The following is a 22,546-nucleotide window of genomic DNA, read 5'->3' on the forward strand; positions in this document are numbered from 1 at the left end:
GGAGACCTAGGTTTAGGTCAATGAAAACATAATTACTTGGGTCTGTGGGCTGAGGAGAACAATCCTAGAGCCATGAAATTGATCCAACCAGCTGAGCCAGAAGCCTGGGCTATAGGGAGAAATGCTATAATTATTCTTTTTTTTTCCCAATAAGACCATTGTATTGGTGGCTCTAATACTTCTTTTTTTTTAAAACATTTTATTAGGGGTTCATACAACTCTTATCACAGTCCATACATATACATACATCAATTGTATAAAGCACATCTGTACATTCTTTGCCCTAATCATTTTCTTTTTTTTTCTCCTCTACTTCTTATAACAATCAAGACATCAATTGTATCCAGCATATTTGTATATATGTTGTCATCATTAATTCATTATTTTCTAAACATTTACTTTCTATTTGAGCCCTTGGTATCTAATCCAATTTTCTTTCTTTCTTTTAGATTTTTTGGGGGTCTTGGTTATTTTCTTTTTTTGTTGTTGTTTGTTTTAAAGAATCATTTTATTAAGGACTCATACAACTTTTATCACAATCCATACATACATCAATTGTGTAAAGCACATTTGTACATTCATTGCCCTCATCATTCTCAAAACATATGCTCTCTACTTAAGCCCTTGGCATTAGCTCCCCCTTTCCCCCGCCCTCTCTCCTCCACCCTCACTCATGAACCCCTGAAAATTTATAAATCATTATTTTTCATATTTTGCGCTGTCCGATTCCGATGTCTCCCTTCACCCACTTTTCTGTTGTCTGTCTCCCAGGGAGGAGGTTATATGTAGATCCTTATAATGGGTTCCCCCTTTCCAACCCACCCTACCTCCACCCTGCGAGTATCGCCACTCACAGTACTGGTCCTAAAGGGATCATCCGCCCTGGATTCCCTGTGTTTACAGTTCCTATCTGTACCAGTGTACATCCTCTGGTCTAGCCAGATTTGTAAGGTACAATTGGGATCAGGATAGTGGGGATGGGGTGGGAGGAAGCATTTAGGAGCTAGAGGAAAGTTGTATGTTTCATCATTGCTACACTGCACCCTGACTGACTCATATCTTTTCTCTATCAGCCTCAAGAACAGAATGACACCCAACATCATGAAGTTTTTGCATCTCATATAAGGAAATATTTCAGACTCGGCATCTAATTGGTGTTTTCATTTCATAAAGCTACTGTTACATGCCCTTGATGGCAATGCAGATGTTTCATAGAGCTTCTATTGGTTCAGGAAGATGGTGATGTCAGGGTTAGGCTATATAAAATCCTCTCCATGCTTTACAAGCCGCGATAATAGCAGCGAGGACTCCTTTGCTACTTTGAGGACATGGAGGCAGCGACCTGAGGACATGAGGATCAGAATGATGATAAGTGGGCGCTCTGTTCTCCAGGGACTTATTTTTCTTCTCTTCGGGGTCTTAGCAGGTGCTCAAGGTAAGCCTGGCTTTACTTCCTAAAATCTGTAGCGCCCTATCAGGTTAGCTCAGGGTCCTGAGCAATAATCATTAGTGACCAGTTGATTGTGACCACTTATAGGGACTACTAACCTCAAGGTTTGCCATTAAATTCAGAGGATCCACAGGAGAGAGTTGAGAAGATCAGCTCCACCAAAAATATACTGCCTATCTAGGGTTCCTCCGGTTGAGGATCAACACCTCGGCAGTGGGTCTAGTTGTCTGGGGGGTTAGTGAAACTTCATGACAGTGACTTGAATTTCCTCCTCGAGCGTCTCTATTTTCTGCTGTTGGCTGTGGATTGTGAGGGAGTGATAAAGTGCGTCCTCAGGTTGAACTGAGTCTGTGTTCCAACTTTCTTCCACAACATCCACAAGCCTTGAGACTCGCGGGCCATGTCTCAGTTGCCCCATAATGAACGCAGCTGAGTAACTAGCTCATGACGGGTGCCTGATTTGTACTTCTTGGTTTTACTAATATGTCTTGCTCCACTAAGGATTTGGTTTTTCTACTTTTAACCTATGACCTAATGTTTGTGTCTGCGAGGATGTATATGTATGTGCATGTGTACATATGAAAGCATGTATGTCTGAGAGAAAGAGGAATAATATGTGTGTGGAGTTTGCGGTTATGTGAAAGCAAAGTGGGAAAGCAGTCTGTGTGCCCTGTAGAAGACCATTTCTTAGGTGTGAGAACAGAACTCACACTTATCTTACGTTTTGCTGCTGTATTTGATGGCACATGTGATAGTGATGATGTGTGTGTATGGACAGACAGGGAAACCTTGCTACCTGTGAAGAAAATCCTCCCAATGTGAACTCTGGTTACGCTCCCGTGGACCCTGCACCTGCAGTCTGCGCCTGATTTGAGTTCTTTGATATCCCCGCACAAACCCACAGCTCATGTGCATGTCTGTTTCATTGGAGTCTTTCCCCAGCACCGAGTTCTTGGCAGACCCTTATCTTCCTCCGTGTGATGTTTCCCTTCCTGCCCTTTGGGTGGATGTCCTCCAACCCCAGTGCAGAGAAAAGTAATGGCGAATATAGGTGTCCGTGGGTTCATTGATAGCAGTGATGAAGGCAGGAAAGGGATCTAGTCTTGCAGATTTCAGGATGTACCGCATATGGTCAATGTATCCCAGCCTCAGTGGGGACACTGGACCTTGTTCTCTGGCTTCCTCTTCAAAAAGAAAAACAAATACAAGAAAAGTCAATGGTGAATTGATTCACACTCATGGTGAGGCCATCGTGTCAGAGCACAGCCATGCTCAACATTGTCAACGGTGTTCTTTCCAAAGGACACACCAGGCCTTCTGTCTGTGCAGCACTGAACTGCCAGTATTTCAGTGGGCAGCCAACAGCATGAACCATGCACCACACAAAGACTTCAAGACGTCCTTTAAGGTCTGCTGTTTAGGAAGAGTCCTGTCGTTGTGAATGTCCTTCTCTGGAATTTCTCCTCAGCGGCTCCCTCAGTCCCTACATGTCTGGGGGTGTCCTGCCTCTGAGGGATTCCAAACATACATGTTTAAGTTCAAAAATACGGATGTTCAATCCTCATGGTGATAGAATCAGAAATTCATCATGTTAATCTTGGTCCTGAGCCTGTCAGTAATGTTCCCACCTCTCTATCTTTTCTCCCTGGTTCAAGCTCCTCAACTCTGAATCTTCATCTTGTTCCTCAGGTCAGCCGTTTTGAGAGATTCTAATATATACTTCCTAATTACCTTAGAGAATAATGTTCATCTGCTTTAACTTTCAATAGAAATAACTGAAAATGCTGTTTTCTTTATACTCTTTTATGAATATAATGTATCATTTATTTAAACACATTTTGACTCTATATTAAAAATATGCTCTATATTCCTATAATACACTTCAAAGATTTCTAAAATTCCAGCTGCTTCACACCCTCACCAACACATGATATGGCAAATATTTTTTTCATATGGCCATTCTTTCAGGTGTATCATATTGTCATGGTTTTGTTTTGCATATCCCTGATAAGTAGACACACTCATTTTCTATTTTGGTGGTAATGGGTTCTCTCTTCTGAAATGCCAATTTATTTTGTCCTGTTTCTATTGAGTTGTCATTTCTATGTCAGCTTTTAAGAGGCTTGTGATTTTAGCTTTCAATTCTTTGTCAGATGATATGCACTGTAATTTTTCTCTCTCCCTCTTTGGCACTGTCTTGATGGTATATTTGGTTGAAGATACATTGTTAACTATTATATAACATAGGTTTTGCTTTTTGCATCATAACTATTAGCCCTGTATATGTTTCGCTATGAAAACTTCACATACTACAAGAATAGAGCTCAGTGGCCCATTGTGTAAGCACATGGCTGCCAATCACCAATTCGATCCCACCAGCCGCTTCCCTGGAGGAAGGGCAGCACTGTGCTTCCTTCAAGCTCACTGTCTTGTGAAGGCTAGGATGGGGTCGAGGAGTCCAGGGAGAAGGAGATTGTTTGAAAATTGATTATTACAGTGATTATACACTCATGCTCAGCATCATTGATCTCTGGAATTATGTATGCTTTTATTCCCAATTAATAATAAATTTAGAAATGAATAAATATATATATTTAAAAATCACAGTCTTGGAAGCACCAGGAGGGAAGTCTAATCTTCTCTAGCATCTCTTGACGTCAGAATCATTGGTAGCCGGTCCTAAGATACCACACATTTACTTCAACTACTTGACCTCAGAGATTTATTGTTTTAATTTTTTCATTTAGAATTTCAGTCCTTGTAAAATTGGTTTTGGCTTGTGAGATGAGAAAAACATCATGGAATTTTTATTAATATGCCTACTTAATTAACCAAACACCAGTAACTTCAAAGATCATTATTTCCTGCATTAAATTGCAGTGAAATCATTGTCACAAACGTGATGACTATTTGTCTGTGAACTCATTTCTGGATTCTAAAAACTGTGCTACTTACTATTTCTCTCTCTTTATACCAATATTTCACTGCCTTAATCATTACAACCCAGTAGTACATTTGTTTATATATCTGTAATTTAAGTCATCTAATTTTGTTCTTAATTTGTTCTTGACCTTTCATATGCATGTTAGAAAAAAACTTGACAATTTCCAAAAAGGATTGATGTAAATATGTACTGGGCTGGTGTTAAATGTTTAGATTATTTTGGAATAATTAGCCTCTTCATAATCCAAAATCCTGCAAGATACAAATATATCTTTCCTATGCTTTTCATGTCTTGTTTCATTTCTCTACCAGTATGTTAGAGTCTTACAAGTGATTTCTTGGATCTGTTCAAAGGTTTTTAAAATTTTTATGTTGCTCAAGACCAATTTCTATGAGACGAAGATCATACCTGCTTCCTTCCATCCTCCACATATCCCACCCAAAGCACTCTGTGCTCCTCAGTTAAGTTTAAAAAAAATAAACATTATAATGATCACACAAAATCACTGACTATGTTACTGATTATGAGTTTTATTAAGGATGTTAGCGGGTCACAAATGCTCAGCATTCAATTATTGTGACAAATAGTCTTTCTCAGTCATGCCTCTAAGCAGGGCTCTCTGGTTTCACAGCCCACTGGCATCTGCTCTTCTCCAGCAGTCTTACAAAGTTCCTTTAGAATTTCCAACAATGTCCAAGAGCCTGCCTCTTTTATTAATCATTTTATTGGGGGCTCATACAATTCTTATCACAATCCATACATACATCCATTGTGTCAAGAACATATGTACATTTGATGCCGTCATCATTCTCAAAACATTTGTCTTCTACTTGAGCTCTTAATATCTGCTGCTCATTTTACCCCCCCTCCTCACTCCCCTCTACCTCATGAACCCTTCATCATGCATATATTATTGTTATTTTGTCATATATTACACTGTCTGATGTCTCCCCCTGCTCTCTTCTCTGCTGTCCCTCCCACAGGGAGGAGGCTATATGTAGATTCCTGTAATCAGTTCCCCCTTTCTACCCTACATTCTTTCAACTCTCCAGGCATCTCCACTCTCATCATTGGTTCTGGAAGAGTCATCTGTCCTGGATTCCTTGTGTTTCCAGTTGCTATCTGTACCAATGTACATCCTTTAGTTTAGCCAGATTTTCAAGGTAGAATTGGAATCATGATAGTGCGGGGGGGGGGGGTAGTATTTAAGAACTAGAGGAAACAGTGCCTGGCTACCAAAATATATAGCGTCTGGGGTCATAGATGTTTGAAGATTAACAAGAGGCCATCTACTTGAGAAGCATCAAAGCCCACATGGAAGAAGCACACCAGCTTGGCTGACAACAAGGTGTAGAAGAGACCAGTTATCAGACATCAAAGAACTAAACACCATATCAGTGGGTGTCCACCTTCCTGACACAACCACTGAAGACAAAAATGTGCATAAGCAAATGTGGTGAAGAAAGCTAACTGTGCCCAGCTATCAAATGATATAGCATCTGCGGTCTTAAAGGCTTGAAGATAAACAAGTGGCCATCTAGCTGAGAAGCATCAAAGCCCACATGGAAGAAGCAAATGAATCTGTCTGACCACAAAGTGCAGAAGGGGCCAGTTATCAGAAATCAAAGAGCTAAAAACCATATCAGTGGGTGCCCACCTCCCTGATATGATCAATGAAGACAAACGTGTGCATAAGAAAATGTGGTGAAGAAAGCTGATGGTGCCCAGCTATCAAAATATATAGCATCTGGTGTCTAACAGGCTCGAAGATAAACAAGTGGCCATATAGCTCAGAATCAACAAAACACACATGGAAGAAACACACCAGCCTGTGTGACCATGAGCTGTGGAAGGGACCAGGTATAAAGCATCAAGGAACAAAAAATACTATCTTTGAAAAGGTGGGTGAGTGCAGAGTGGAGACTCAAAGCCCAATTTTAGCCAACCGGACACCCCTTCCTGAGGGGTTGTGGGGAGGAGATGAACCAGGCAGGGTACAGGGTAGCAACGATGAAACATATAACTTTCCTCTAGGGCATGCCTCTTTACCAAATGACTCAGCCCAAGGTGTTTAGCTCTAAATCTCAGAGTCATTAAACCTAGCTCCCCCAATTAAGTATCTGGAAGCACCCAGCTCCACAAAGCAGCCTCATCCTTAATGGCACTTGGCTTTGTTCTCTCCCTGGGCTAGAAGTCCTACACACTGGCGCATGCTCTGACTGTTGGTTGTGCTGCTGCTGCTCATCTGCCACTCTTCTGGTTTCAAAGCTCAACTCTGGATGCAGGAGGCTCACAGCACAGGGACAAGCTCCCCTCCTGGCTCTTCGCTCTTGCAGACAGTGTAATCCTTCTCGCCTGTGTCTGAGGTCATTCATTTTATATGCAACAGGATGGAAGTCACAATGAGTCCTCTTAGCAATCATTCACAGCTTCAACACATAATCCTCTCAATACCTTCCCCACATTCTCCTACTCAAATGCCTCAGGAAAAAATCTTGTGATGGAAGTTACAGAGACTGCGACTCAAAACAAAACAAAACAACAACAACAACAAAACACTCTCAAACTGACTGCTCTAGAGTCCATGCTTACTAGCAGCAACCCTACAGAACAAGGTAGAACTGGCCTGTGGACGTCAGAGACTGTAACTCTGCAGGAACCACTGGTGGATTCTAACTGCTGACCTTTCTGTTAGCAACCCACCATATAACCACCCCACCACCAGGGGCACCTAGACTTTGACCGGAAGAGCCATATTAAATAACTCATTGTACTACAGGCGACCCCCTAGCTCTAGCTCCTTTACCCATTGTTCTGTTCATACATGAAAGATTACTTTACCTCCTTTTAATTTTTTATTATGAGCACACCCATACCAGCTTGTAAGCAAGCCATTGCATGCGTCTATCTACCCCATTTTAGGTATTCAATTTCAAAATTTCCCATCCCTATCAATCCAAGTCTCTGAGGGAAAAAATGGTTCTTGATGGGAAGAATCTACATTTCTGGTTCGAGCTTTGAATACTGGTATCCATAATCAATATTTAGACCAGAGCAAGTCATCGCATTTCAGCAGTTTACACTAGTTCATGGTGTCAAACATCTTTCCCTCTACATTTGTTTGAATTCTGCACATCTCAGTCTTAGGCATTCAGCTTCAAGTATGGAACTCCACACATAACTCCTTGCTGCTAAGAGTATTTGGCCGCTTCTCACTCTCCCTCAGCTTTGGACTCGTGGGTTATGTCATGAGTATAAATTCAGGAGTTCACACAAACCCATGCCTTCAGACCAGTCAAGGCTCACTTCTGCAAACCAAGTAAATGTGTGCCAAGGAAAATGTCCTAACTCAGTCTATCTGTTGATGGCTGCATCTCCCCCACTAGCACTCATCAACTGTACCTGAATGGTTGCCACAATGACAGTAATAGGGTGTTCTGCTCACTGGTTCCCTTTAAGCTTCAGGCCTATAAGAGGGCCTTCAATGATGGACATAGACGTACCTGCACTGATGCACCCAAAGACAAACTGCTTGCTCAAAATTAAAAGCTAAATGCTATTTTATTTTAAATAAAGAGAAGTTTCAGAACTGTCAGTCTTGTGCAGATATGAAAATGACCTCACTAACATCATGGACTACTGAAAGAAATTCTATTACTCCAAAGAAATGACTCCATTTTCTCCATATCGCAAGGTGGGAGCATGTTAGATCATGATGGAAAATTTTATAGTACAATGTTCTAGAATGAGACTTTTACAATCAAATGTGACATATTTTAAGCACACCTAAAAAGTTTTAAAATGCTCATAGAAGCTGCAAAGTATGAAAAAATGTGAATGAATTTCGAATTTTTGCACCAAAATAAATGTGTACTAAGTAGTTTGTGTCATGAAGAAAGGATAAGAAGTAGCATGGAAAGGACCCCCATATTAGAGCAACATGAATTCTGCTAAAGGTGAGTGAGGAACAGACGTCTAATTTGTGGTGAAGCTTGAGTAAATGAATCATGACGTCATTCTTTAAAGAAATATTATGAGCACAACGCTCCAAAGAATTCAGCAGTCTACAAATGGATGACTTCTTTAAAGAGAAGACTCGACAATGTTAAAGATGAACCCACAATGACAGCTCATCCACATCAATTTGCTAAGAAACAATCTTGTTCTTGCCCTAATTGACAGGATGAGTGATTAATGGCAGAAGCAATAGCCCTACTACAGGCATCTCATATGGTTTAACGGAAACATTCCTGACTGAAAAATTAAAGATGAGCAAAGTTTATACTTCAGGAGAACGCGGCAGATAAGAACAAGTTTCAATGGAAACTTTAAACAAGTGGGATCAATATCCGGAAGAATTTCTTCAAACAATTGTAACAGGGATGAAGTCTGGCTAAGCCAGTAGAATGCTGATGGCAAAGCACTACCAAAGGAGTGGCTACCAAGAATCAGAATCCTCCAGCCACATCAAAAGTGGATCAGTCAATATCCAATGTCAAGGCAACAATTCCTGGGATGCTTAGGGCATGTTCCTCGTTGACATTTTGAGGGTCCAAAATCATTCGTGAATTATGAGAATGTTTTCCAAAACTTTATCAGAAAAATACCCAGGAAAAGTACACCAGAGTCCCCTCCCATCACAAATAGGCATTCCTCTCATCAAAAAACGTTTTGATGAGAAATCAGTAAGTATCCACCAAGTAGTGGTTCTCAACCTTCCTTAAACAGTTTAATACAGTTAATACATTTCCTCATGTTATCATGACCATGAAACATAAAATTATTTTTGTTGCCATTTAATAACTGTAACTTTGCTACTGTTATGAATCAGGTGACCCCTGTGAAAGGGTCATTCGACCCCCAAAGGGGTCATGACCTACAGGTTGAGAACTGCTGCCCTAGCAAGCACCAATGTGGCGCTTTCTGATTTCCTTTTATCCTTCATCTTAAAAAATCTTGAAAGGGCCCCTATTTTGCTTCAGACAACAATGTAGAAAAATATTGTATTGACATGGTTAAATCCCCAGGATATCTTTAGGGATAAACGGAATGTTTTGTATCATCACATAGAAAATTGTCCTCACCTTTGTGGTGCTTATGTTGAAAGACAAGTTAATAGTTTTTATTTTGTAACCCCGTTTTTCCTCAAAATTTTTTGAAGACCACCACTACCTGTATGCTTTGTCTTTATTAAAACCAAACACACTGCCACTGACTTTATTCTAACTCACAGTGCCCCCATAGCACAGAAAAGACCTGTCCCTGGGGTTTCTGAGCTTGTCAATCTTCTGGGAGTAGAAAGCTCATCTTTCTCTTGGGAAGCAGCTGGTGGTTGTACATTACTAGCCTTGCTTTATCAGCCCAACTTGTGACCAACTCTGACACCAGGGTCCCCTTGTCTGTCTTATAAACTTATAATAGATAATTATTATCTTATACTTCACTTTTTCTTTAATTTTTGGTGAAGATATGAATATAGAGGGCGAAACATACACCAATTACACATTTTCTGCCTGTAAAACTCAGTGATATTGCTAATTTTTTTTCAATTGTGCCACTATTCTTTTCCCAAATTATTTCATCTCTAGTAGCACAAATTTACTGCCTTTTGATTTTCTCACTTAACCTTTCCAGTTGCTGTTGTCAATGTGATCACATATAGACAAACCTTTAAAAGAATATGCTGTTGAAAGCAAACTTTGTCTTCTAATTTAGTTCATCTATTGTTTGGTTTAAAGATGGCTTCGAGGAACAGTTTCAGTTTAAGATTTAAAGTAGAAAGGTTGACAGAGAACAATAGTGTCACAGCTTCAGTTGATCATTCAGCCTCCAGAATGAATGGAGTCCATGAGGCTCTGAAGTTCTATTTTATACATTTCCCATTTTGCTCAGGATTCATCAAAGAAATCTTTTAACAAGATGGACAGTGATGGTAGTCAGGCATAATTTACTTCATCCGGTCTCATGACAAATGAGGCAGTTTTTCATGCCAGAAATTAAACACCCATTCCAGTTCCTTCTGGGATCGTTGACTTTTATCTTTCCTTTGCTACTCCAACCAAATAGAAACCATTTTTTATTTGCCTTGGATGATAATTTTCAAGCTTTGTTTTGGTGTCTTGTTTTTTGGGCATATTATTACCTCTGCAGGTCTGTATAAGATAGACAGGATACACAAGCAGGAGGAGAAAAGAATGGGACAAATTGTTTGGGGGTAGGGGAACATGGGAGAGGGGAAGGCATGGGAAAGGAAGTAAGTTTTAACAAACCCAGGGACAAGGGAACAACAAGTGATCCAAAATCAATGGTGAGAAGGTGTAGGAAGCCTTGTAGGGCTTGATCAAGAGCAATGTAACCCAGAGGAATTACTGAAACCTAAATGAAGGCTGAGCATGATAGTGGGACAAAAGGAAAGTAAAGAGAAATAGAGGAAAGAACTAGCAGGCAAAGGGCATTTATAGAGATCTAAATACAGGCATGTGCATATGTAAATATATTCATATATGAGGATCGGGGAAATAGATCTATGCACATATATTTATAGGTTTAGTATTAACTTATTAGATGGACATTGGGCCTCTACTCAAGTACTCCCTCAATGCAAGAACACTTGGTTCCAATACACTGGCATTCCATGATTCTCATGATAGCTGAAAACAAAACTGGTGAATAAGCAAATGTGGTGAAGAAAGCTGATGTGCCCAGCTATCAAAAGATATAGTCTCTGTGATCTTAAAGGCTTGAAGATAAACAAGCAGCCATCTAGCTGGGAAGAACAAAGTCCAAATGGAAGAAGCACACCAGCCTGTGAGATCATGAGGCGTTGATAAGTTAAGGTAGCAGGCATCAAAGAACAAACAATGATATCATTGTGAATGACAGGGAGTGCAGAGTGGAGAACCAAAGGCAATCTGTAGGCAACAGGATAACCCCTTACAGAATGGTTTTGGGGAGGAGATAAAACAATCAAGGTGCAGTGTAGCACGGATGAAATATGCATCTTTCCTCTACTTCTTTAATGCTCCCCCCGCCCCCTTCATGATCCCAATATTACCTTACAAACCTGGCTAAACCAGAGGATGTAGAATGGTGCAGATAAGAATTGGAAACACAGGGAATCCACGACTGATAACCCCTCAGGACCAATGATGAGAGTAGAGTTATCAGGAGGGGAAGGGGAAGGTAGGATAGAAAGTGTTGAACTGATCACAATGATCTACCTATAACCCCCTCCCTGGGGAACAGACAATAGAAAAGTGGGTGAAGGGAGACATTGGTCAGTGTAAGACAAGAAAAAATAAGTCGTAAGTTATCAAGGTTTCGTGAACGAGGGAGGATGGGGGAGAGGGGAAAAATGAGGATCTGATACCAAGGGCCCAAGTTGAAATAGAATGTTTTGAGAATGATGATGGCAAGAAATGTACAAATGTGATTGACACAATGGATGGATGTCTATATTGTGATAAGAGTTGTGTGAATCGCCAATAAAATGCTTTTTATTTTAATTTTAAGAAAAAGATCCGACCCACTACACAACAAACTAGAAGGCAGAACAGAAGTACTAAAAAGAAGTTTGTACAATTGATGAAATGTACCATTAAGTCATTATCCTAAACCTGAATCAATAGAGACAAATACTATGATGAATACAAATGCTGGATTGTACATGAGCAGCATATTTAGCTGCTCTTCTGTGTATGTGTGCACGCGCATGTGTGTGTGTAAATATAGATAACACATTTGTGAATACTTTTTTTCAGAAAGTGGTTATATGACGATCATTGTGATAGGTTCCCCCTTCCTCCCCTCCTCTGCCTATCTTCCACCTACTCTCCTGGTATTGACACTCTTATTTCTGTTCCTGAGGGGTTTATATGACCAGGATTCCATGTGTCGTGACCTCTTATCTGTACCTGTGTACATGGTCCTGTGTAGCCCGAAGTGAAAGGCAGAAATGGGGTCATGAGAGTGGGGGTTGAGGAAACCTCAAGTAACCAGAGAAATTGTGTGTGTTTCATCAGAACTATACTACACGCTGGTTGATTCCTTCCTTCCTTGTGACCCTTGTGTGACAGATGTCCCTTGTCTACAGATCGGTTATGGGTCTCTGCTCTGAATCCCCGCATTCTGAACAATGCTTTTTGTTTGTTTCTTTCTTTGCTTTTGATCTTCTGATGCCTGATACCTGATCCCATCAACAGTTCATGATCACACAGGCTGGTGTGCTTCTTCCATGTGGGCTTGTTGCTTCGCTGTTAGATGGCTGCTTGTTTAACTTCACGTCTTTAAGACCCCTAACCCTACATCTTTTGATAGCCGGGCACCATTGCTTTCTTCACCACATTTGCTTATGCACCATCCATTTTGTCTTCAGCTATGGTGCCGGGATGGTGAGTATCAGAGAAGGCAGGTTGTTCGAACAGCGTGTTCTTGCATTGAGGGAGGGCTTGAGCAGAGGTCCAAAGCCCATCTACTACCTCAATGTATTGTCATATAAATACATGTACATAGCCCAATAGCTCTATTTTTATGAATTAATGTCTACATACATACACACCTATGTTTATATCTCTATGAGATTTATTGGCTTTTATGGAACATAATGTTTTCAAAGTTCATCCATGTGGTTAAATGTATGAGGATTCATTTTTTTATGGCTGAGTAACATTTTATGTACCTATGATTAAATTCCATTTATTTTAGGGCAAGTGTAGCGATGTCAGTTAAGTGGGCATGTGATTATTTTTCTACCTAGTGCTATATTTTCAACCCTATTTAGTGAATAAACTATTATTCACAATGGTTAAAATACTACTATATCCAAATATTACACATATTACTTGCTATCTGAGGATCTCTGGTGGTGTAATATTTATGCCTTGGACTGCTGACCATGAGATTAGCCGTTCAAAACCAATACCCATCTGATAGGGGGAAGGGTAGACTTGCAACTCATGTAAAGAGGTACCGTCTCAGAAACCCACAGGGGCAGTTCTACCCTGTCCTATATGATCACTGTGAGTCAAAATTGACTTCATAGCAGTGAGTTTCTTGGTGCTTTGTTTGTTTTCATATCACTGCGTATTTCAATCGCTTAGGATTTATATTTTCATTTGTTCTTTTTATTATTTTTATATTCTTCATTATGCTTTAAATTCTATTTAAATCTTTAATATCTCATTGTGGATACCTAATCCCACATTCAGGTTCCTCTTTTGTGCATTGAAATATTCATAATCTTATTATTCTTCCTTCTGTATATTAAAATCACACGAGAAACATAAATAATTGATGATTTTTCATAGTCCTGAATCATATCAAATATTCACATTTAAAAAAATAAAACTGAAAAAATATTTTTACCTTTCTAAAGAAAAAAAACCTTTGTATTTTTCAGTGAATTAGGTGAAGATTTACAGAACCAATCAGTTTTCCACTCCATAAGTCATACACATTTTGTTTCATGTCATTATTTGTAATCCACACAATGTGACATCACTTATCCCTCTTCCTCTTTGTGTTTCTGGTTTCTGTTTCTTTCTTTCCTAGTTCTACTGAACTTTGGTGGTGGGTAAATATTGCCCTTTTTATCTTCACTCGATGATTATTCTAAGGAGTGTGTACCTCCCAGGGATACTTAATATGACTCTTTTACCCATAGTGTTTATAGTTCCTGTGAATTGACTTCATGGAATCATATAAACAAAGTTAAAAGACACTTATTCAGTGATTAATCAGTTTTACTACTTTTGGGGGTATAAAATGAGCCATTTTTAAAGGAACAAAAAGAATGCTATGACCAGGAAAAGAAGGAGCCAAAGTCATCCAGGATCTCTGTGTAGAGAAGCAGGAGCAGGGACCATGAAGACAGTGCCATGGTGGCAGCTTCCTGGTCAAGAGAATAAAGAAAGCTGAGAACCTGAAGGCAAGTGTCTGGCTTACAGACAGAGTGGACATTTGTCAACAATAAAGTATTTTTGTAATGATTTCCTGAGCAGGGCAGAGGCAGAGGATCCCATGCCTGAGAGGTCAAACACCAATCAGAGAGAAGTACTTAGTACTTTTCAACTTAGCTGTGGGTATATATACATTCATATCCTTAAAGTTTTCTGGTCCTGAGCACTTGTAACCAGTTAACTTCCCAAAGAAACTGTCATAATCCCGATTGTTGTGTATTCAGCAGATGAGCAAAACCAGTAGAGAAGTAGAATGCCACGGAGAGACAATAGGTATCAGAATAGGAAAAAGAAGGATGGAGGTGGAGGTGTGTCTAACCTCTGCCTCAGAGCAATTATCCTTGGACACATAGGGAATTGGATTCCCACTCTCCTTTCTGACGCTGGGGGAGGCAGACATGGTTTCTGCACCATTTCTTCACTTTGCTATGCTAATGCTCCTTCTGTAGACCTGTCTGTTGTTTGACTGAGCATTGACGCAAGGGGATGAGTTTAGTTTCAGGCCTGAAAGGTAACTAAAGGCCATTGTTTCAGCAGTTCCTCCAGTCTCTATATAACCAGTAAACCTAGTTATTTTTGTGATTTTGGATTTTGTTCCATGATTTTCTCCCACTCTCTGCAGGAATTTTTGGAGCAGTTGGCATTAGTAGCTGGGCAGCACCTTGTTATTCTTCCACTTGTGGAGGTCAATTTTCCTGCTTCATTGCACCTTAGGACACTGCACATGAATTTTAAAAGCCCAGTAACTGCCCACCAAAGTAGGATGTAGAACATAATCATGGTGGAAAATGTTGTGCCAATTGATTGATCTTGGTTTCCCTGATACTATGGAGTAGTCCTGAGCCCCATGGCCAAAGCAGTCATTCCTTCAACCTGTTTGGTTATGTGTAAAAAAATTTTCATAACCTTTCCCCCTATGTGCTCACCACAGCCTGCTACTCGTTCAACAATAGACACATACCAATGGAACAAAATTAAGAATCCAAAATAAATCTTTCTACCTGCAAACTGCTGGTCTTTGACAATAGGCCAAAATTCATTAACAAAAGCTGACAAAACTAGACATCGATTTGCAGAAAATTGTAATAGAATCCAACTCATACCTTTTACAAATACAAACTCAAGTTGGATTAAAAAAAAACTAAACATAAAACCAACTTAAAAAAAAACCTTCACTCCCATTCAGTCAGTGTGCCTCGAGCACAGAGCTTCCAAGGCCATAATCTTCACAGGAGAACAACGCCTCATCTTTCTCCCACAGAGAAACGAGGTCCTTAAGCACCTGATCTTGTGGTTAGCAGCACAACACATTACTCACTACTCCAACAGGGTTCCTAAAAATATCCAAAATCTTTTGGAAAAATTTTGGGAAAAAATTTTGTCAATGATATATCAGATAAGAAACGACGTTCTGGAATTTGTATAAAACACCCACATGCCAACAAGAAAAAAATAAGTAAAGTAATTGATAAATAGGCAGAGCACATCAATGAAGATTTTCAGACAGTCAGCAAACACATAAAGAAATGCTCAAGATCCTCTTCCATTGGAGAGCTGCAAATACAAAAAAAAAACAAAAAAACAAAACAAGCAACTAGGAGATATCACTTTACCACAGTATTAATAGCAAAGTTTAAAAAAAAAACACAGAAATAGCAACAAATGGTGGCTCTGTGGAGCCCTCTTACACTGCTGGTGGGACCGTAAAGTTGTACAACCACTCTGGATAACAGTATATCCTCCAAATTTGGAAAAGACATGCTATATAACAAGCACTCCTCCACTTGGTACACATCTAGAGAAATAGCTAAGACATAGCACTCTATACCATTTAAAATATACCAATGAATCTGTGAAATATTTCATGTTAATGAAGGAGAACATTAAGCTGAAACATTAGTCAATCCCAAGGGACAGAGATTGTGTGCAACTAGTAATTTTTAAATCAATAATAGATTTTACATTAAAAGAAACTTTCTTTGAGGGTTACAAGCCTGAGAGGAGAAGTAAAGGTCTACAGAATAGAGAAGTGTTCATGGATGCGGGGGAATGAACGATGAGATGGAGGTTGGCAAAAAGTGATGGAGCAAGAGCTCACACTGGAAGGTTTGCAAGAGTTAAAAGCAACAGAGGTAAGAAGTGTCAAATACACGATCCTGCAATACCTGTGACCTATGAGTTCATGCGTGGACTGACAAGTAGACGGAGCAGATGTGGGAGGGAGAAAAGGAGTAGACTCATGAACATACAGACGTTTGACAGAGAATATCTACATGTGTGTACTTGCCTTTGCTGAAAATACGTTATCCATGAATGCATGTATCCATGAATGTGGGAGCACATACTGGGAGCAAAGTTGTGAAAACTCTTAGACACACATAAATGCCTTGAGAGAATGAATGAGTGGTTGGTCCTGGGGGAACAGGAACATTGTCTCAGAGGACACAAAGGAAAATTGACATCACCAAATGAAAACACAACCAAACTCACTGCCATGTGTGTCAACACTGGCTCAGAGCAGCCCCACAGGACAGGGTACACTGCCTCTGGGAGTCTCTGACATGGTCAACTCTACAGGATTAGAAAGCTCCGTCTTTCTCCTGAGTAGTGGCTGGTGACTATGAAGTGCTGATCTTGCAGTTAGCAGCCCAGTGAAGAACCATTCCACTACCAGGGCGTCTAGTTGGCATAACATAGTTCATACATACACACACACACACACACACACACACATACACACTGCATTCTACTTTGTCTACATTGGTGAGTAGCAACTTAAAAGCTCATGCGTAGCCATGTAAAATGCAAGTATTAGTCTGTCCCCATCCAAAGGAAAAGGGAATTATGCAAATCTAAGGAAAAGTGAAATAAAATCTAACAGTACATAAAAACAATTAGTCCAAGGGACTAATGGACCATCTGATCATCAGGCTCGATAATCCTCAGTGCAGAACTAGAGCAGTGGTTCTCAACCTTCCTCATTCCGCGACCCTTTACTATAGATGCTTGTGTTGTGGTGACCCCTCAACCATAAAATTGTTTTTGTTGTTACTTGATAGTTGTCATTTTGCTACTGTTATGTAGCGGGCGACCCCTTTGAAAGGGTTATTGGACCCCCAAAGGGTCGTGATCCACAGGTGGAGAGCCGATGAAGTAGATGCTGCCTGTCTACCACTACTGACTACCCAGAAAGGGAACCTATTAGAAGGTCCTGGGAAGAATCAGAGAAAAATGTGGAACAAAACTAAAAATCACCCAAGAAAGCAGTCTGACTGGTCAGATAGAAACTGGTGAGCTCATTCCTCAGCTCACCCCAGTGCTTCAATTTTCAGCAAAACAATAGACAGCAATATAAGAGAAACTATAACACTAGTGAGGTACTCACACCTTCCTATAATCAGCCATTTAAGATCCAAAGGGCAGCTGGTATCCAAGGGCAGAGTTCAGAAGGGTCAGGAAAGTGGAAAAGGAAACCGGAAATGCAGGGAGGAACTGCAAACAGGAAATGCATTGCAATTCAGGAGATTGCTATGAAGGAGACAAAACAAAAAACATCTGAATTGTGGACTGTAAACCTGATTGTCTGTTCCGTAAGCCTTTGCCTAATTCACAAGAAAAAATTAAAAGTAAAAAAGATAAGCATAGTAGTTACCTTCATTGAGCTGACTTTCTGTGGATCACTAAAACCAAATTCGCTACCATCACATCAATGTCAATTCATAGAGACCCTAGAGGACGGGATAGAACTGGCCATGTGGGTTTCTGAGGCTGTAACTGTTTACTGGACTAGAAAGCCCCATCTTTCTTCCAAGGAGTAACTGCTGGTTCAAACTGCGGACTTTGCAGATTCCAGGCCAATGTGTAACCACTGCACCACCGCAGTTCCTATTCAATGGCTCATTTATATACATTCACATAGATGCATATAGACAGAGTGGGACTAGGCAACCCCAACCAATCAGAAGAGCAAAGCCCCAACCCAAAGTCAAACCTCCAACCAGAAAAGCCAAGGACCACTAACCTAAGCCTTTGGTGAAGATACAGGTGCATAAATAATGAGAAACAAGCAGATCATATTCGCCCTCACCTTTAATAGAGTAATTCTTCTCATCACTCCTACACGGTAGTTTCTGCTATGACATTCCTGTCCTTTCCCACTCTCTGCAGCAGAATTTCATTCTGTTTGACTAGGCTTTCTGAAACTGCTATCATTCATGTCTCACAGTGTACATTTCTGTACAATCACGGTACTTGAGCAGAAAAAAATCTCTAACAATGCATAACTAATAATGAGCTGTGGGAAACAGAAAGATTTCTCCCAAGTCGTCTCCTCCAAATATATGTTAGACTTAGGACGCTGCTTGCAACTGATGGTAAATGACTAGCAAGTTACCTTCCTGAAGGCAGTCAGCTGTCAGACTCCTGTCTGGTCCCACCATAGGTGGGACCCACTCCCTGCTGTTAAGGACAATGGGCCACTTCTCCCTAAAGGCTTGCAGCCATCAGTCTGGTCCCTGTAGTGTGGGTTTACTCCCTACTGATCAGGGTTTCTATAGTGAACCAGAGAACAGGTCAAATGGGCTCAGTGACATCCAAAGTTAGGCTGCCATCCTGACTCTAGGATCTGCCCATCTTGTCACATTTGTACCCACAATACCTCCCCTTCCTATTATGTGGATACCCCTAGATCACTCCCCACCCCCATTACTGGCAGTCCCGTTGTTTTCTCCTCCAGATTCTTCATCCATCCTATCTTATTTAGATAGACATGTGGAGATAGTAACATGCACACAAAAAAGACAGAGCAAAACCAAGCAATAAAATAAAACAAAACAAAGCAACAGCAACATGAACAAGCCAATGACAAAAACAAAACAAAACAACAAGAAAGAAAAGCTTGCTAATCATATCATAGTGAATGAGGAGGGGAGTGCCGAATGGAGACCAAAGGCCCATTCGTAGGCCACTTGACATCCCTAACAGAAGGATCTCTGGGAGGAGATGAGCCAGTCAGGGTGTGATGAGACAACGATGAAACATACAACTATCCTCTAGTTCTTAAATGCTTCCTCCCCCACCACTATCAGGATCCCAGTTCTGCCTTACAAAGCTGATTAGACCAGAGGATGCACACTGGTACAGAAAGGAACTGGAAACACAGGGAATCCAGGGCGGATGAACCCTTCAGAACCAGTGGTGAGAGTGGCAATACTGAGAGGGTGGACGGAGGGTGGCTTGGAAAGGGGAAAGCGATTACAAGGATCAGCATATGACCTCCTCCCTGGGGTGGGGGTGGGGGTTGGACAGCAGAAGTGTGTGTGAGGGGAGACGGACAGGGCAAGATATGACAAAATAATAATTTATAAATTATCAAGGGTTCATGAGGGTGAGGAGAGCAGGGTGGGAGGGGAAAAAATGAGGACCTGATGTCAGGGGCTTAGGTAGAGAGCAAATGTTTGAGAATGATGAGGGCAATGAATGTTGTGCTTTACACAATGGATGTATGTATGGATTGAGATAAAAAATATATGCGCCCTAATAAAACGATTTGAAAGGAAGAAAGAAAAGCTTGTAGTCAGTTCAAGGACTGTTTGTTGGCCTTTAGGCGTGTTTTCCAGTCTATTCTGATGGGGCACCAAGCCCTGGCCCCATAGTCTATTTTTGGTATTCCCTGGGGACTTCATTGCTCTGTTCCCCTTGCTGTTCTGTTGCATGCCCTTAGTGTTTTGCCTCAGTGTGCTGGGATCAGATCAGACGCAAGTCCCACATTGTGTCTCCAGCATTGTCCCCTGTAGGGCTCTGGGTCAGTGAGGCATATTGTGTCTCATACTGGGGCCGGACAAGTGGTCCTCTCTGTTGATTGGCTGCTCTGAGTGGGAATATCGTCCTCAAAGCTTCGTGGGCATGCATATGCTCCATTCTCTCTTCCTCCCCTTCATTTGCTACTGTGTGCTCTGATCAGACATGTCGCTCTCCAGGAGCTGCACATTTAGTGCTGTCCTCTGAAATAAATTCTTCTGGGGGGAGGGGCTGGTGTCCATGTAGTTGGGATTGGGCTGTCCCTTCCAACCTCTCCACTGGTTCCCTGCTTCATGCTGGCATGATTCATTCACATCTTGGAGCACTGGTTTCAAGTCTGGTCCTTTTTTCCGTGTGGAGATATAAACAATACTCTCCCCTTGGATGGGTTAGTGCCCTGTACCCACACTACCCATTTCTTTAATTTTTTCATTTCTCCCTCCTTTTTAGTTGTCTATCATATGATCCCTGGATTAGGTCTGGCCCCTGCCATACTACCTGATCTCAAGTAAAAACAATTTGTTTTGGAAATGTTGATGGCAACACATGTACAAATGTGCTTAATACCATTGAATGATGGATTGTTATAAGATTTTTAAGAGCTCCCAATAAAATTTTTAATTTAAATAATATATATTATTTAAATTAAAATTATATATATATATATAGAGAGAGAGAGAGAGAGGTATTTTTAAAAATTTTTCCTCCACTCCCACCTTCGAGTGCCACACATATCAACCTATACTCTGCTTCTATATTTCTTATAGCCTTGAAAAAATATGCGTGTTAATTGTCATAATCTCTCCGTTTTCATTACCAGCATTAACATAGTAGTGTCCTTTTTGTTTTTTTTTATTAACCTTTTTTTGAGTTTATCAATTATACTACCCCCCTCCTGAGACAGCACAGAAGTACAATAAAATAAGAATAAAGAAAATAGAAGATGTATGGGAACAATTAGTCCAGGGGATGAATTGACCACAGTGAACCTCATCCTCCACAACCCTGCGACCAGAAGAACTAGATGGATCACAAAAGGGTCCTAAGTCGAGGGGGAGATGAAAGTGGAACAAAACACATAATCATAAAATAGTTCAGGCTTACTGGTCTGATGGAGACTTGGAATCCACAGATTATGGCCGTTAGTGGCCGTTCACACTTGGACCTGTACTCACTCCTCTGCTTCAGCTTTCAGCCAAACAATATACAGGCTTGAAGGGAAGGATAACATCTGAGAATAAATACACTCCCTAGAATAATCAACCCTGCACAGCCAAATGAACAACATTTGCTTAAGGATCAAAACTCTTAAAACAAAGGAACAGGAAAGAAGGATGAATAGTATAAAAACATAAGGACGGTGGAAGTGGGAAGAAGGCTGGTATATCTCGGGGAATACAATCAATGTATGAATTGTTGAATGGAAAACAAATTTACTCTGTAAAGTTTTAAATCATAAAAAGTTTTAAAAAAAAGAAAGAAAGAAACTATCCTAACTCAATCCAGTCCAAGCCCATAATTTTGATAATAGCCTATATGCCCGATACCAATCTATAAAGTCCTCTTCAGATTCATGAAACATGTGCCATGACACTGAATGCAGGAGGATCACATGCCAGTGGGTAGAAAGTCTTTGCATCCAGTGGTGTTGTAAGCATCTCAGTGCTGGCAGGGGTCTCCACGTGGCTTCATCAAGTCCAGGGTTCTGGATGCATCAGGGTAGGTCCATGTGGCTTCTCTTCAGGGATGTCTCACAGGGAGCCAGCCTTGTCAGTAGAGAGTCTCCAACAGTTGAGCCTCTACTGCCTCCAAGGAGGAAAAATCAGATTTCTCAGAATTCTCAGAAGAAAGCCATGCCCACACAGGGGCCTCGTTGGCTATGATCCAATTGACAGACTGGACTCCACCCCTTCACTCTTAATCCTCTCAAGTCCCAAATTGACACCAGATTATGTAACTACCACAAGCAGGGTTGACTAGAGAATCAAATTCAGAGACACTTAGATGTGTAGATCAAGAAAATATCCCAGCCCAGTCTAGATCAAGTTCATAAGTCCAAGACGAGTCCATAAGTCAATACTAGACCATAAGTTCAATACTAGACCACAAGTCCCTAATCAGACTCACTCAGTCACATGCAAGGATGCAGAAGTCAGGAATATCACAGGCTGGTGGGTGCTAAGTTGTGATATACAACAGCAGTGGCCGAACCACAGAGGTTGCAGATGTCAGAGTGGCTCACCAGCAGGAGGGTGAAGGCACAGACAGAGAGGGGAGGTTCCCAACACCCTCCTTATGAAAAAGCCGCACCTTCAAGGAGACACCATCCAGGCTGTGACAAGATTGACAGGCTAGACCACACCCCTACACTTTAGGTATCAAGTTGACATGAAATTA

At 40.8% G+C, this 22,546-nt stretch overlaps 1 protein-coding gene across 1 annotated transcript in view; it reads left to right on the top strand.

Moving 5' to 3' along the window:
- Positions 1 to 8,334: 8,334 nt before the first annotated feature.
- The window catches only part of LOC142451656 (antigen WC1.1-like), a 208,777-nt gene continuing 194,565 nt past the window's right edge, over positions 8,335 to 22,546 (top strand). The window contains exon 1 of the mRNA XM_075553369.1: positions 8,335 to 8,350. Coding sequence (XP_075409484.1) covers positions 8,335 to 8,350 — 16 coding nt within the window. The remainder of the gene's footprint in view (positions 8,351 to 22,546) is intronic.

This window comes from Tenrec ecaudatus, chromosome 6, assembly GCF_050624435.1.
Source record: "Tenrec ecaudatus isolate mTenEca1 chromosome 6, mTenEca1.hap1, whole genome shotgun sequence".
NCBI classification, from domain to species: Eukaryota; Metazoa; Chordata; class Mammalia; order Afrosoricida; family Tenrecidae; genus Tenrec; species Tenrec ecaudatus.